The 15,918-nt window shown below is 39.7% G+C and overlaps 1 protein-coding gene across 3 annotated transcripts in view; it reads right to left on the bottom strand.

The window, feature by feature from the left end:
- Positions 1–570: 570 nt before the first annotated feature.
- Positions 571–15,918, bottom strand: part of LOC102217118 (nucleus accumbens-associated protein 2) — a 37,161-nt gene continuing 21,813 nt past the window's right edge. The window contains exons 1-7 of one of the 3 annotated variants that reach the window (XM_023338101.1): positions 13,873–14,216; positions 12,614–12,788; positions 11,760–12,530; positions 8,605–8,781; positions 6,979–7,084; positions 6,657–6,754; positions 571–6,564 (exon numbers count right to left, since the gene is read on the bottom strand). In XM_023338101.1, coding sequence (XP_023193869.1) covers positions 6,047–6,564; positions 6,657–6,754; positions 6,979–7,084; positions 8,605–8,781; positions 11,760–12,530; positions 12,614–12,725 — 1,782 coding nt within the window. In that variant the 5' untranslated portion in view covers positions 12,726–12,788; positions 13,873–14,216 and the 3' untranslated portion in view covers positions 571–6,046. Of the gene's footprint in view, positions 6,565–6,656; positions 6,755–6,978; positions 7,085–8,604; positions 8,782–11,759; positions 12,531–12,613; positions 12,789–13,451; positions 13,581–13,872; positions 14,217–15,918 lie in introns of those variants that run through there. The other 2 variants (XM_023338102.1, XM_014472913.2) reach the window with 2 other exon arrangements.

The following is a 15,918-nucleotide window of genomic DNA, read 5'->3' as shown; positions in this document are numbered from 1 at the left end:
TGACATAATATTAAAATTAATGGTACTTTTTAAAGCTTTATGATATTATTGTTTATAGATTACATTTTTGTGACTGTTCTATTGAAAAGAGTGATGCTGGATTAAGTAGGCAGCGATAATTTGCCAGATTACTTAATCAAATTTAAAAATTCTAATAAGACAAAAAGTGTACATCTCTCTCTTTTTTTGTTTTTGAAAAGGTTTGGATTTTTCACTGGAACAATTTCCTTTATTTCTCCAAAATGGTTCCTTTGTCTTCCATAGTAAATTTGGCAAAAAAAAAAAGTAAGAAAAAAAAAATCGACTTTGTAAGACTTTTTTTTCTATCAAATATATTCTAGCAAAACCACAGCATTGGCTATTTTCTTTCTGTTGGCAACCCTTTAATGCCACGTTTGCATTGTACATATTTGAAGTACATCAGAACTTGCAAAACACATTTCTATAAGGCTCCGTCCTGTGCACAGGATTCATGGAGTCAGCACTATGGGCAGATCCCCAAACGCAGCCTTTCAGCTCTTGGAACACAAAGACACAAAGACAAATGAATAAGCCACTCAGTACAGTACATGGTGAAGTAAGGACTTTTTTTTATTAGAAAGCAGACATGTTTTTGTAATGCATTTAAAGAAATAAGGTACACAACTTAAAACCCATGATGGCAAATACAATGATGGGAATGAAAGATTTGTATGCAACATCGAAAGTGGCAACTTGCATTTCCAGTATATATTATTGATGCTTGAGAGTCAGAAGACGCATAAACATTTCAACATTTTGTCTCTTTTATGAAGCAGTATCAACACTAAAATAGCCTCATCCCAATTTGCCTGGGCCAAGCCCTGCTGATAGTCAGAAACAACACGATGATCAAAGTATGCAGTTGCATGATAACATTTCCTTCTTTTTTTTTTTTTTTTAGACATTTGTGTTGTCGTCCATCATCAGGTCACCGAAAAGCCCAGAGAATGACAGATAAGGTCCATGCCAACTGAGGACATCTCTGCCCAATGAGCACCAAGGTTTGAGTAAGTCCTTGCTGCAAACACGCACACACACATAAAACCAAGAAGGCTGCAGATGACACCATCGACCCTCCGTTCTGAAAGTAAGCCAGTACAGAATGAAACAAGCTGAAAGACAAAAGCAAATAGCAAAAGCACAGCAAGTCATTTCACATCCCCCATAGTGCACTGTGGGCCTCATCCCTTTTCTGATTGTCAGCGCTCTGAACACATGGCTTTAAAAGTTGCATCTACTCGTCTGTTGCCTGTAGCCTTGGTCATCCTTGACAGGTTTTTTTTTTCCTTTTCTTTCGGTTTTCTAAGTAGTTCTAAAGTGCTGGCATCATGTTCGAGGACACAGACATACACGCACAAACTTTTCAGTGCATTTCTTTTCTTAGTCTCTGAAGATTTAGATGCACACTCAACTGGGTAGTTAGTTTATGTATGCCACTCTTAATCAGTATTTTGCTGTCGATTATGCAAGAGATTACATTTTATGCAAACATTCAATGAAAGGCCAGGGTGTATGATTAAAAAATACAGCCCCGTTGACTGCAAGACGACTCAAGTCTCTGCTTGCAAACAGTGAAAACAGTTATTCAGCATAAAATACAGGGTGCATAAAGATCAGAGGTTTCATCGGGTCAGGGTGAACATCTGAATGGCATGCATTTTATGATACAAGTGTAATTTTTGCATATCAGTGTATAATTTTCAGGGTTAACCTTTCAGCAGAGCGAATAAAAAAAAACTTACAGTGCCCATTATTTTTTACAGTAAAAGAGGCAGAGAGCCAAAAGAAGAGGAGAAAAAAAGTTTTGAATAAAATAATGAAACAATGGTTTCTGCACAGCCACCAACCCCATCCTGTTTCTCATTTGAGCTTGCAGTTAACATGACACTGGTTTCCATCAAAGAAACATAAAAAAAATCATACACGTTATTTTACCTTTTTTTTTTTTCTATTAAGCACCTCCGACGGAGCTCATTCTCTCATAGGTTAGCCATGACATTGTCTGAGACTTTCTGATTTTAAAGTGCAACATCACCCGGTTACCCTGCACAAGATGAAAAAAAAAATCAAAGATCCCAGGAAGCTAAAAAGGAAAGTTAAAAAGGTTTGATTAAAAAGTTAACAAACTGACAGAGGGTGAGGTTTACAGAGGAAGACGCATTTGAGCGGATGCACCAATTCAACTATATCTGATTTTATTTACATATATTTGATAGGTTTCCCCGTTTTGCTCAGCATGCAAGGGTGTTCAGGAAGGAACCAGTCTTATTGTAAATAAAAGCTTAAATAAACACAGTGACCCTAGTAAAGGGAGCAAAGTTTTTACATTCAAAAATTACATGAAAGAAAGTAAGTCAGCTAAAGTATGTCAACATAGTTAGAGTCATAATTTTAAAGTTTAGAATAACAATTTCAGTAAGAGAAAAGTCTAATCCATACAGCCTTCTTGGCTTGTTTATTTCTGAACAACTATTATGGCACAGACCCACATTCACAGTCTAAGGCACTGCTCCACACTTATTTAATCACTGCAATGGAGTATATCACATTTTCCTTGGTCCTTATAGATACTGCACTCTTTTAATTAGAACTGCTCTGAAAACTGTGTAATTGAATGCAGAAAAACATTCTGTTTAAAGATACATTAGAGAAAGCAGAGATTTAATTGTACAGACTCAATATATTTTAAACTCTGACCACTTTAACCAATTTAATAAGGGATAATGGTGTTTTTTGATTTTAAGGTGACTTGCCTTTCAGTACAAATGTGTTTATTTTTAACTATTTATTTAATTTTTTCACACAGTTAGCTTATTTGACCAAACAAGAGGTGACCCCAATAGGCAAAAAAGTAATATTTATTTATTCCCTCACAAGAGCAACATCGAATAAATTAGACAAGATGATGCTATAAGTTAGTAAATATTTTCATTTCACCATTAGATGAGCATATTTTAAATCATGTGGAGTAACTGAAACAAACCTCAGTTTTACACTTATTAGGATACTGCTGCCTGTGCTTCAACACACTGGAAGACTTGTTTGTATCAATTTTAAAATATTTATGCAAAAACATCACTATCAGTAAAGTTAATTTTAAATTTCTTTTTTTTAAGTTTGCAATTTATGTGAATAAAAAAATGAAGCCACATACTAAACAAAGAGAATCAATAATTTACTATATCATAAAAATAAAAAAAAAGACTGTGACCCTCAATGCTACAATTTACATTCAACCATCAACTTGGCCATTCATGACCCTGGCTTATCTGGGGCAGATTACAGTTCTTCCCAAAGGGGGAAAAAATAGAAAATAGAAAAAAAAAAACACAAAAAAAAACTGTAAACGTAATGAACATTACCTATAGTGCAATCTTGACCCTGTTTTTTTATATGCAGGGCTATCTAAAAGCTTACCCTAAAGATCCAAGATATACTTGTCGAAGACAGAGAAAAATTTGGCCCAACCTCTAAAGTGGCACATCACTGAAAAAATACATAACAGATCAAATATTCAGGGGGCATCTCCTTAAACCTCCTTAACCTCACTTGTGCAATCACCACATTTTTGTTTTGAATATTTGTGATAAAAATTAAAATTTATGGTCTGCTTTTGTAATTAAATGTTCTTCGACTGCTGACTGAAGCCCACGACAAGCAAAGAACAAGGGGCGACATTCAACAGTGCATCATTTTAAATCAATGCATGAAAGAAAAATGATAAAGAAAGGCTCTTTGGACTGGGTCCTATGCATGGCAATGGCAACAAGCGTGAAAACAGATATCAAAAACAGAAAACAGGCTTGACGAATGCACGGCCTTAGTCCCCCCAGCAAAACACAGAAACAGTCATCGTCAATAGAGACCCGTTGTTTCTATCTGAGCCCACGGAGTGCCTGATTGAATATGTAATCAGGGTAACGTGGTGGGGATTTGCAGTCTTTTGCAGGAGCCTCTTTTCCAGAATCCTTGGCTTCCCCCACTCTCTTGAGTGCAAACGCAGTAAACTAGCGTAATTTGCTCTTAAAAGTAATCTTTAAATAATTTACCCACCATCTCATTTCCCCATTGGAGAGCGAGTAATCAAACTAACAACAAAAACAGGATGGAAACAGGACAGAATTGACTCAAAACATTTCACGACACGTCATGAAGGTGGAACAGTACTCCTCTCTGGCACTGTTTTTGTTTTTTCAGTGTAGTGCACTTCATATATTCACTGTTCTCCATTTAAGTGGACAATACACTCTGCAGAATTCATACAAATAAAAAAAACCCAAGAAACTCAAACTAATTCGGTGTCAGAAACAGTCAAAGCAGGGTTACATCAAGATCATCTGTAACGTTTGGCGGCCTTTTTCCAGAAAGAAATGGAGAAAGTGCTTCTAGTTTTTAACATCACAGCTCCAGGCAAAAGTAGCTGTTATCTTATTTCAATGCAGAAATGGGACCTTGCAGTTCTCTTTAGCAAATATTTCCAGCCATTGTTTGGACTAACGCATGCAAGTCTTGACATTATCTCATGTTTTTATTCATGTCTCTGTATCTCCAAGAATTCTGTGATTTTTGGAGTTAAATTCACTGCAACATATTCTTTTGGACAGTGTGCCATTTGATTACATCAGTACATTAAATGCTTGTATTACAGAAATGTAAAGATGAATGAATGAGTGTTTGTGTGTTTATTTGCATGTATCTATGTGCGGCTTGGGAGGTATGATCTGGAGCAGACACAGGCATCACATTGACAGTCTTGTCCGATATGTCCGACTAGATATGCACGAGAAAACAACAAATACGTGGGACAGATTTGTTATCTTGCTTTTGTTCTTAGAGCTATGATAAAAAACAAGTAGTTGCAGAAAATAATATTTTGTAATTTTCATCATAAAAGTGATACAACACAGTGTGTTGTGAAAGTATCCATACCTTTTGAACTTTTCCATGTCATATAATATCATGTATTATTGCAAATTTTTAATGTATTTTATAGGGAATTTATGTGAGAAATCAGCACAGAGTGGTGTGTGATTGTGATCACACACAAGAAAACGATGCTAAATTTTAAGCAAAAAGAAACAAAACACTAAAAATTTAAAATATTCTTAATACTTTCAATTCAATTTGACGAATTCTGGTTACAGTAAATTATATTATTTTCAAAGAAAAAAAGGACAAGAACTTTCAGACTTGCTGTGCAAAGCTGCTCAGAACATCTGAAATTGCAGTGAAGTTTAGGAAGTACTGACTCAGGGGCGGGAGTGAATAAAAATGCATTTGCTTAAAAATAGTAGAAAACTCTACAGCATTTTCTTCACATATTGAATTAACTCAGACTCAATTCACATACATGCACTGTTTTTTGTTGGTCTGTCGCATAAAATCCAAATAAAATTCAATAAAGTTCGTAGCTGTGACAAAAAATGGACAGGTTCAAGGGGTATGATACTTGGGCAAAACAATACAAGGTAAAATAAAGGAAAGGGTTTCTTATTTTCTAAACAATTCTTTCACAGTACACTCTTTACAAATAGTAATGGGATGTAAAGTGGTCTTGCTGTAGAGCTCTGTTTCTCAAATACAATTTTCCAAGTCACTTTATAAAATAATATTACACTGCAAACTACAACCTGCTGCAAACCAGCTGTTGGTGGTGTCGCACTGATATGATGAATCATTACAGTCATCTGTTTTGTTATTTGACCTTTTGGAATAATGCTGCAGATGCCCAAGTGCTGAATACATACTTGGACCCGAACTGACTAATGTCATGCCTGTGTATGCTTTTAATAGCTGTGGGTTTTTTTTAATTTCACTGCATGTAAGTTTGCAAATACACAAGCACACACGAGCGCATGCATGTGCGACCAACTTTTGTCTGATAAAAGTTGCGAGTGCAGCTTTGTGTGTGGAGAACAAAATTTCCCTGTCGAGGAAGCACAGAGGAGAGGAAAGAGTGACGGATGAGACAGTGAGAAGAAGTAAATGTGAGTGTTAAACACATTTCACGATGTGGGAGGGAGATTCACTGTCCGTTCAACCTCAGATTTTGTCCAAAACTTTCCACCCCCTGCTCGGGGGGCGTATCTGCTGATCCGACCACCGACACCAAAATCGGTGCCCCCAGTGATCGGTCCGCGCCCTCCGATCCAGCTTCGTCGTCATCTTCCTCCTGATCCTCCTGGACTGCTGCTTCACCTTCACCTTCGGCTTCTGCTCCAGCCGACCCTGCACCGGGGCTGACTGCATGAGTCCTGAGAGGGTCCTTGCGATCTGGACACAACCTTTGCTCTAGGCTCTTCAAATCATGCTCGAAGGAAAGAGAAACTCCTGACTGAGGGGCACCCAGGGCTAGGTTCAGACCAACGGCAGCAGCAGCACTCATGCCCATGCCTGCCCGGTACACTTCCATGCTATCAGGCAGCATGGACTTGATCTTTGGGAGCCATCTCTTGCGGACCCGCCTTGCATTTGTGCACATGTCAGCAGCGATCACATTCATTTCACTCTCCTTGAAGTTAGGGTTAAAGTTTTGACAGTAGACTGTAAAAGAGGAGAAAACAGCAATGTCCACTTAGTCAAACAGCTCCTATTATAATAAGACATGCACAAGATAATTTACACAATAAACCTACGTTTCACGGCATTCAGGACCCTGCTGTCCAGGGGCTTTCTGCTTGGGTCACTTGTAGAAGAGCGGATGCCTGTCCCACAGCTATTTGCCAGAGTGTTTCTACAGAATTACACAGTAAACACCAGGGGGCAGAGTCAGTAACAAACATTTACAGTAAATCACATGGGGACACATACACACTCATCTAGCTGCATTGCACAACATGACCCCAGATGGAGTATGAAAGTTGATTTGTGACAACAGCAGCAATCAAGCACACATCTAAGTGAAGAACACACATATCTGAACAATAACTGCCAACTCGTGCTTTGCTTTGCACTCACCTATCAAAGAACGTGGCTAAGAGACGACGAAGCAACACTTTGTGTTTGATACCGGCACACAGATGGCAGTTCATGAGTTGGCCTCGTGTCATGAACACCTGGGTTCCTGAGGTACACGGACAGAAAATAATTTCCTGAGAACAATGCCTCTGTCAGAATCCGTTTCTTTTTACATTTAGGTTTCTTCTTGTTTTGTTACAGTTCATCTTTTAGTTGCGTCTGTATTTCATGTCTTTAAGGGAGTCAAACAAATCATCAGCATCATTAACCAGGGAATGAGGAAACAAGTAGAAAATCACCCATATGCCTAAAGTTATTGTGCCACAATGGGTTTTAGATACTCATTGCAAAATAATTCATATTCATATGTACAACCTCCATTTCACATATTTTTGAAAGGAAAAAAAAAATATATATATATATATATACATCAATTTACTTCAAGTTTAGAACTATGGACTAATTTGTGTTGTATATCCCAGTAAAATACATTTACGTTTGCTGAAGTAATGTGACAAGAAATATTCAAGCAATATGAAAACATTTGAGGGACAGTACTGGAGACTACAAGACAAAATGAAGCATGTTTGCTTCATTTAATGCATATTAGATATGATTTTTACCACATTATAATTTTTTGAATTCCTGTGCTTTTGAATACCTAACCCTCACCAAAACTTGCTAATATTGCTATGATCATCTCTGTCTTTCAGCACATTGCTCAGTTCTTTTGCTTGAAAATATTCAATGCTACAGAAAAAAGAAATCTATTTCTCACTTTGCTCCCCGCATGTTGAGTGGTCACTGCCCATTCAGAGCTTCTTCTCTGCCGATCGCTAAGAGCAAAATCTGGCAGTCAGGCCACATCATTCAGTTTTTGAGTCATCATAACAGCAAGAGAAAAAAATCATTTCTCTTCACATTCTCAGAGCTCTGTAAGGGCCATTTGGCAAACACCTGGCAGCCAGTCATATGCTTTTTACTTTAGTCTGACTTCTACTCGGTCACTCTTCCATAAAGCCCTGATTGATGATATCTGCAGAGACGGTTGTCCATCTGCCACAGTCTTAAATCTCCACACAAGAACGTTGCAGCTCTGTTTTATTCCTTTCAGATAGAGCAAATTCACAGCACAAATTAAACCCACCACTGCAAACAAACTGAAATATCTGAGATCTAGTGACTATTCACGCTTCCCGACCCCTTCGTGATTTCTGTGAACGTGCGTCAGACAGCTTTTTTTTTTTTTTTCAATTAGCTATTACAATTCAGTTTAAAAGGTGTTGACATCAATCTCTAATTTAATCAAAATATAAACACAAATACCAAAAAAATGCCAATAGCCAGAGAACAACCTTTGACAAATTGCTGGGGGTTAGCTCTCTCATTCATGATCTGTTTGTTCTCTGATCCATAAATCGTGTTTCTATTCCTCAACAAAGCACCCCTCTGACATCCTGAGTTTATTAGTTTGAGTTAATTCAATCAGTGAAATGCAATTTTATAGGTATTGGATTTTAAATTTAAATTAGGTGCAACAGTGTGAATGTTTTCCAGAGAATTAATGTTATCTGTGCATGTTAATGTCTTTTTTTTTTTTATAAAAGCTTGTGTTTGTATGCCTACCAGCGACCAATTCCAGCTTCTCTCCTGGGTCCCCCTCAGTGTAGAGCTTGGGGTGGCAGCGGTAGCCAATCTGGCTTATGAGGCTTGCAGGAAGTGCCACCAGGTCTCTGCGGATGAGAACGCAGTTGCGATTTTCCAAGGCCAATGGCATTGCTGCCAACTCTGGCTTGTCCTGGACTAATAACATAAAAAAGAGAAATATTTTGAGGAAAAGAAATTGGAGACATAAATAAAAACACAACCTTACCATTGCTGTAAGCTTACAACAGTGTGCTAGACTACAGTACCTTGCAAAATTATTCATACCAACTTCAGTGTATTAATTTGGATTATTTGTTAAAGACTCTCTAATAGTGCTGCATAATTATCAAGTGTAAGGAACACCATACAGAATATTTTTACAACAAAAAAAGGTTGACATGTGGTGTCTACCTCCTTTCTTCAATATCCCTAAAAACATCCAGTGCAATTGATTTGCTTCAGACGACGTGAGTCTACTGTCTTCTAATGTACGGTAATCTAAGTACAAGTACACTTGTTCCCAAGAGATTTGTTAGAAAACGTTAGTCAGTAAGCAGCTTCTAATGTCAAAAGACAATGCTGTACACTTAAAATGACACGGTGGACACGTTTGGTAATCATTGGAGAAGCAGCCAAGAGCCCCATGATAAATCTGTAGGACCTGCAGAGAACAGCTCAAGTGGAAGCATGTATCAACAGGACAACAATTAGCTGAGTAAATCTGGTCTATATAGCACACTTACAATGTTAAAGCTGACAGAGGAGTTGGGGGTATTTCGGTCTAATTGAAAAGTGCTATCTGTGGTGGAAAACTAAGATTACTGACCTTTCTCCATACAATTTCCTCACGTTGAAACATGGTGGTGACTATGGAGATGGAGACAAATGCTAAATGCAGGGATCTACAAGGGAAACCTAGTAGATGTTGCAAAAAGCTTGAGATTGGGTCAGAGGTTCACCCTTCAGAAGGACACCAGCCATTAATGTGTATAATGATGTGTTTGATTGGCCCAGTCCAACTTTTACATGCATCTCTGCTACAACACACCTAAATGGAATGAATAATTCATTGCCAGGCCTATGAAGAGCTTTGTAAGTTTCTGTGGTGATGATTCAGACATTTAAATTGGGTGTAATTAGAGGACGGATGTGTTTACAAGTTGCAGGACAGTGGCTCTCAAGGACTGGAGCTGGAAGTCCATGGTTCACTGCATAAGATCTCAACACCTTAGAAGTTTGAGGTTCTGGGAAAACGTAAAAAAGAGGTAGGGATACTTTTGCAAGGCACTATGCACGCCACAAACGCAAAAATAACATTCTTATCACCACTTTCTGTTCCCTTTTTGACAATAAAGGATTTGAAATTGAGTTTGTGAAGTAGCTTGGGTAATCTGATGCAAGTTTGTTGTGTTTCATAAATGTTTCAGAGCATTGCAGATGTATCCCAGATAAGTAATGATGCTGCATCAGAAGCCTGACTTTTAGAGGGACCCAAATCCAAAAAAAGAACTGTTGGGTTTTTTCCACCATAAATGATTTGCTCTAACCTCTGTGACGACTTGGAGACATATGAGCACAAACGCAAAATAGAGAACACAGCAGGAATTAATGCATTATTTCCAACACACACATGCACGCACACACCTACACACACAAAAGATTTTTCCCTGTGTACATGTGAAGATACTTCTGCTTGCACACACACACACACACAGGAAAGAGGTGCATGGTTCTCAAATATCCAACAATGTCACCCTGCGGTGCTCTGACTGATTGCAGATAGAGTGGATTTCATGAATTACTGAAACTCTAGAGTTTAACAAACCCCATGCCATGCCTTTCAGTTTCAGGGTGATAAAAGAATGATGGAAATTGGGTGCATATGCCATGTTTGTGAACATCACTCAAAACCATCAGCTTCCTGGATGTGAATATAAACAAAACTGATGCGTTCAAGAACAGGGAAGTCTGCACCAGTGTGAAATTATGTTGAAAACATCATTACAAAGTGAAGGAGCTGCTATTGCTGTAATAAGGGCTGTGTTGTTGGTCACGATGCACTCCGATCCGAACTCCATAAGGCTATCTTTAAAATGGGAGAACCCACACAAACTCTGGAGGCACAACGTCCTGCTTTCCTGAGATGTGCAGGATACATCATTTATGAAAGATTAAATTATATAAATGGAATAAAATGGATGTTGATATCTTATTTCTTCTTTTTTAAGTCCTACTCATAAAACCTCTGGAGAAATCCTACTAATTTTTTCTGAAAATCATTTTGAGCCTTACTTAAATGTTTATGTTGGATTGGTCCCATTTCAAGTGAATATCCCAGATTTGAGCCAAAGGCAGGTGAAAAACTAATGCACTTATGCAGAACATTAATATAAAACTCGATTTCAATTCCGAGTAATACGGAGTTCTTCCTCTAAGAAATAATCTGGTTGCCTGGAATCAGTTGATTTCATGTTAGACCAGCCCGATTGGTAATCTGCCATCGGAAACAAAGCATAAGAAGAAACTTCTTGGAAGGAAAATGTGTTTTCTTTGAAGGTATTTCAGATATCTTTTAGGCTGCTTCTCTTCAGAAATTAGTGCCAACAAAATAACAAGAACCTGAACATAGCGCAGCAAAGACACTCTGTTCAATCCCTTGAGCAGCTCAATTCTGTCACAGAATATGCTGGATTAAGAACTGATGGGTGTCTTGGAAATCCCACAGTTAAGATAATGGAGTTAAATGTACAGAGGAATGCAAACAGAGATTGATGTTGATAGTTACTATTGCTAGGTTATCTGTTGTATATATCTCTGCCCCGTATTCTGTAAGATTTTAGATATGTTTGTTAGATATGTTTAGATGTTTAGTTATGCAGAGACAAACAGCTTTGTAACTGTGATGTTTTTGAGAACTCATGTCATATCTTATTGCTCGGACAATTTTGTCTTCAAATTATGCAGAAATTAGGAAAAAAGACAGAGTTCTTGCAGATAAATCAACAAGCTTTCCCTTTAAACTTTACCAATTGGTGACTGGAAATCAGTTGCATATCTAATTAATATATAGCCTTTTGTTTTGCTAATGTATTTTCGTAATAACAAGTAACGCAAGATTAGAATTTTGTACTCACTCCCATAGGGGTTAGTGGGACGTCCATAGAGCTGACTGTAAGCATCCTCTGCGATCCCGTCATATGGCTCTTCCTCAAATTCCTCGTCATCATTCTGGTAGGATGTGGGGCTGTCTGTGGTGGGAAGGCTTGACTCTCCTGGGCTGGACCTTTCCGCACCTGTTCCTCCGCCTGCCCCAGCCCCGGCTCCACCTCCAGTAGTTCCTTGAAAGTGGAAGGTAGGCATACCAGGAATGGCAGGGCCTCCAGCTGCTGTGTAGAAGGCTCTCGCCAACCGGCTCCCCAGCTCCGAGGTTGAAATCTTGGTTTGTGTTGAGGGTGTGGAAATCGGTGTTGGGTCACCCACTTCTATTTTAATTTTACGCTGCGGCAAGAGTAGGGACGACGTAGACCAGCTTTGGGTTCCCAGAACGCTGGCTACTGATAGGCCGATACCATTATTGAGAGGACTCTGCGGTTCTGATCCCGTCTCCTCTAAGGACCCTGCAGTTTGCGAGTCACAGTGAGGTGAGCTTGCCTTAAACATTAGGTCCATGCCTCTTTCAACTATATGCTGAATCTGGAGGTAGCCAGCTGTGTACATGACAACCAGCTGTTCGCTTGCTGCCATCGTTAACTTCCCTGTGTAGCAGAATGTGAGGATCTGCTCAAAGCAAGCAGGTGTGACTGAGGAAGGCAACTCAAACTGAGTCTTGGTTGAGCTGCTGAAGAGGTCACGAAAGTAGAGGCTGCTGGCCGCCAAAACGGCCCGGTGGGCTTTAAAAGCCTGACCTAGTTCAGCCAGAGAGGAAAACATTTCTGAAAAATGTGCTAATTAATAATAATAATAATTTTAAAAATTCCAGCTCACTCACCTTTTACCAATATGGATACGTCACAGTGATGTCCCAGCAGCCGCTGCTCATTGAGGGAGCCCAGAACAGTGGCTCCAAAATTCGGGATCTCCACATGGAGCAGCTGGGACATGTTGGCCGAAGGGGGAGAGGAAGATGGGCTTTCAGATTTTCACTCTTCCACCAAGAAAGACATCTGTAAAATCAAAACAGGCAAAACAAAAAATGTATGGAGGACATCTTTTAGCAGGGAAAAAAAAAAGTAGAAAATGTGTGAAATATGAATAAATTTGCCAGAGAGAGAGGAAGAGAGAGAGAGAGAGAGAGAAAGATGAAAGGAGCGACAACTGAGAGGAGGAAGCAAAGACTGAAAACTGAGATGGAATTAAGTGAGAAAACGAATACAGTTGAGGGAGAAGTGAGAGGAGTGTGAAAGAAAGATGGATATGCGAAGACAGTGGGTGAGAGATTGAGACAGGAGAGAGGAAGGAGGAGCCAAGTCACTCCACAGGACAAAAAAAAAGAAAATGGATACAACACCATGCCTACTGTATGAGAAATGTTGTGAAACCTCTTAAGGCTATGTTGTTTGACATGACTTTTAATTCCTGGAAACCTAAGGCTCATTCCACGTATTGCTTGTCATGCATGAACAGCAGTTTCCCTGCAGCTTGGACTTTGATGGCCTGGAAGATAGCCTTGACAATAACTTTTTTTTTTCCCTCAGCAACAAAACCCACTGAGTACGGACAGCTTTTCATGTCAGAGTTCATAGATTCTCCTTCATTTTGCTGACGCTACATCTTTGTCAGCATTTGCTCCCTATTTAAGCTTCGGATAGACAGATTTTTGTATTTACGCATTAACGCCGACAGTTCCTTGAATTCCTTCACAGCGCATTCTCCAGGAATACTTGCACCTTCGTTACTTCCATGAACCTTGTATCATTGTCTTTGTCTCTCCACCTACCCACACACACACACACACGCATACATATACGCAGTAGTTTCATTATTGAGCAATGCTGCAGAGCAGTTTCCAGGAACACAAACTGAAAAAATGTCACCGCCTCTTTAACACACAGACACACACATACACACACAAAGCCTCTCTCTCTCTTTCCCTTTCTCTCTCTCTCTCCCACTTCATGAACTCCATACAGACACACATGCACTCTGGCTTACTTACATAAAAGCGTGCATGCATACACAGATACACAGGCGCAGGCAGTGTAGGCTGCATAGGGAAATTACTGTGTAACCTGGCACCTAAGCACTCACCTGGATGAAACCAGCACATCATAACTTTTCCTCTGCTAACACACAGAAATACTGCTCACTGTTACCACAGACAGTTCTGGGTCTTCTGCTTTAAGCAGAGTCAGGAGCAGGACAGATGAGGACTAGTACAGACAGAAAGAAGAGCACTCTGATGTTTCTCCTCCGTCTGGCCAGCTCCCACTTTCACCTAAAGTGTCTGCCTCAGAGAAGCTTCTATGACTTTTTTTTCCCTCTTCCTGCCTCCTATCTTTATGTCCTCCAAGACCCCATTCTCTCTGCTCGCGGTCTGCTCCAGCCCCGTCTCAATGCCTCCTTATCATTATCTCGCCTTGCTTTCTACTCTCTGAGGGCTGAATTCAACAAGTGCTGCTGTACAGAGGGAAGAGAGGAGCAAGAGAATATAGAGGAGAGAGAGAGAGCGAGAGAAGAGGGAAGAGCAGGGCGAATCAATGATGAAAGGAGTGGGAGGCTGGGTTGGTGAGTGTGTGTGCATGTGTCTGCGTTCGTGTGTCTGATCAATGCAGTATCTATACGTCGCAGGGAGTGGGAGGGAGAGAAAAACACAGGCTACAGTTACAGACCGAGACAGCGACTGGGCAGAGAAAAAGTCCAAGGGAGGGAGGGGAGAGTTGAGACAGAGAGAAAGTCATTTGAGGACAATACGAGCAGGGAAAGACAATTAGATTGAAGCAACTTCTGCCACATGCCCCTTAACACGGATGTCTATACGGTGCGACAGAGCAGAGGGAGGGGAATGACTCAGACAAAAGAGAAATGAGAGAAGCCTGCAGAGGTCGTGCACGCTGTTAATTAATTAGACACGGAATAGTGAAACTTCTGAATTGCCGCTTTGACGCAAGTCTGGAGAGAATGCATCATTCCTTCACTCAGCCAGCCGTTAAACTGGAAGGTTTGAAAAGTTTGCCGAGAGGTGTTTTCCACTTTTTGAGACAATAGCGGGGGACAAATAAAGAGAGTTTTTTTGTTTTTTTTTTACTTTTCAGCAAGTGTCGTGTATGTTCTCTGAATCATGCCAGGACATCTCTTGCCAAAACACCCACACACAACCAGAGCAAAGCACTGTCTCCACACAAGCCCTATTTTGCACATGAATTGATAAATTAAATGATTAATTTACACCTCCGCTTTGGTAGCTCTGCTTATTTAGGTGGCATTTCTCTGCTTCTGCTGTTACTTTTTTTTGCCAGCACAGAAAAAAAAAAAAAAACAAAAAAAAAAAACAGGCTCCATAGATGTCGCTTGACGTGGATGAGAGAGGAGAGGAGACGGATGTTGCAGCCAGTGACAGGACAACGGCAACAAGAAGCTGAGTACCAGAGACGATAAGTACCACAAAGATTTGTGTGGGAGGCTTAAAAAAATGCAAATTGCTATGATGGATGTGCAACAAATGTATTATTGTATTTGTGTAAACACATACTGTCTGCAAAAGTATTCACACCCTTGCAACTTTATCATATTTTTTTGTCAAAACGCATCTATAAGGCTCAACTATATTTGGATTTAATGTAAAAGACCAACTTAAAGCAGCGCATAATTGTGCACTAGAATGAAAAAGGACAAATGCTTTTCAAAACTTTCATTTACATTCATTGCCACCGTGGCCATACTTTGTAGAACCACTCTTCAGTGCAATTACAGTGAAAGGTTTTTAGGGCAATGTCACTAACAGGTGTTCTCCAGATCAGATACATTAACTGATTTCCTCAAAGTGGAGGAGCAGTGACTGTACACAAAGTTCCCTCCAAATGGTTAAGTCCCTCACCTTGTCTCTTAGCACCAGCCTACAGACGAAACTCACTTAAATCACTGTATCAGTGATCTCGTTCTTCCGGAAATGAGCCATAGCTTGTGACCATAGGTCACAGACTCCTAAATCCTGAGCTTCACTTTGTTGCTCAGCTCTTTCTCCATTCATCATTACAGGCTGGAGAAATACATGAATTACAGAACAAGAGGCACAAATCCATCCATCAATAAATCTCCTGATCAGCCCTACCATAGCAGAACCATTACCCCAGACTT

The sequence above is a fragment of the Xiphophorus maculatus genome, chromosome 8, assembly GCF_002775205.1.
Source record: "Xiphophorus maculatus strain JP 163 A chromosome 8, X_maculatus-5.0-male, whole genome shotgun sequence".
NCBI lineage: Eukaryota > Metazoa > Chordata > Actinopteri > Cyprinodontiformes > Poeciliidae > Xiphophorus > Xiphophorus maculatus.
This window is presented reverse-complemented; position numbering and strand designations above follow the sequence as displayed.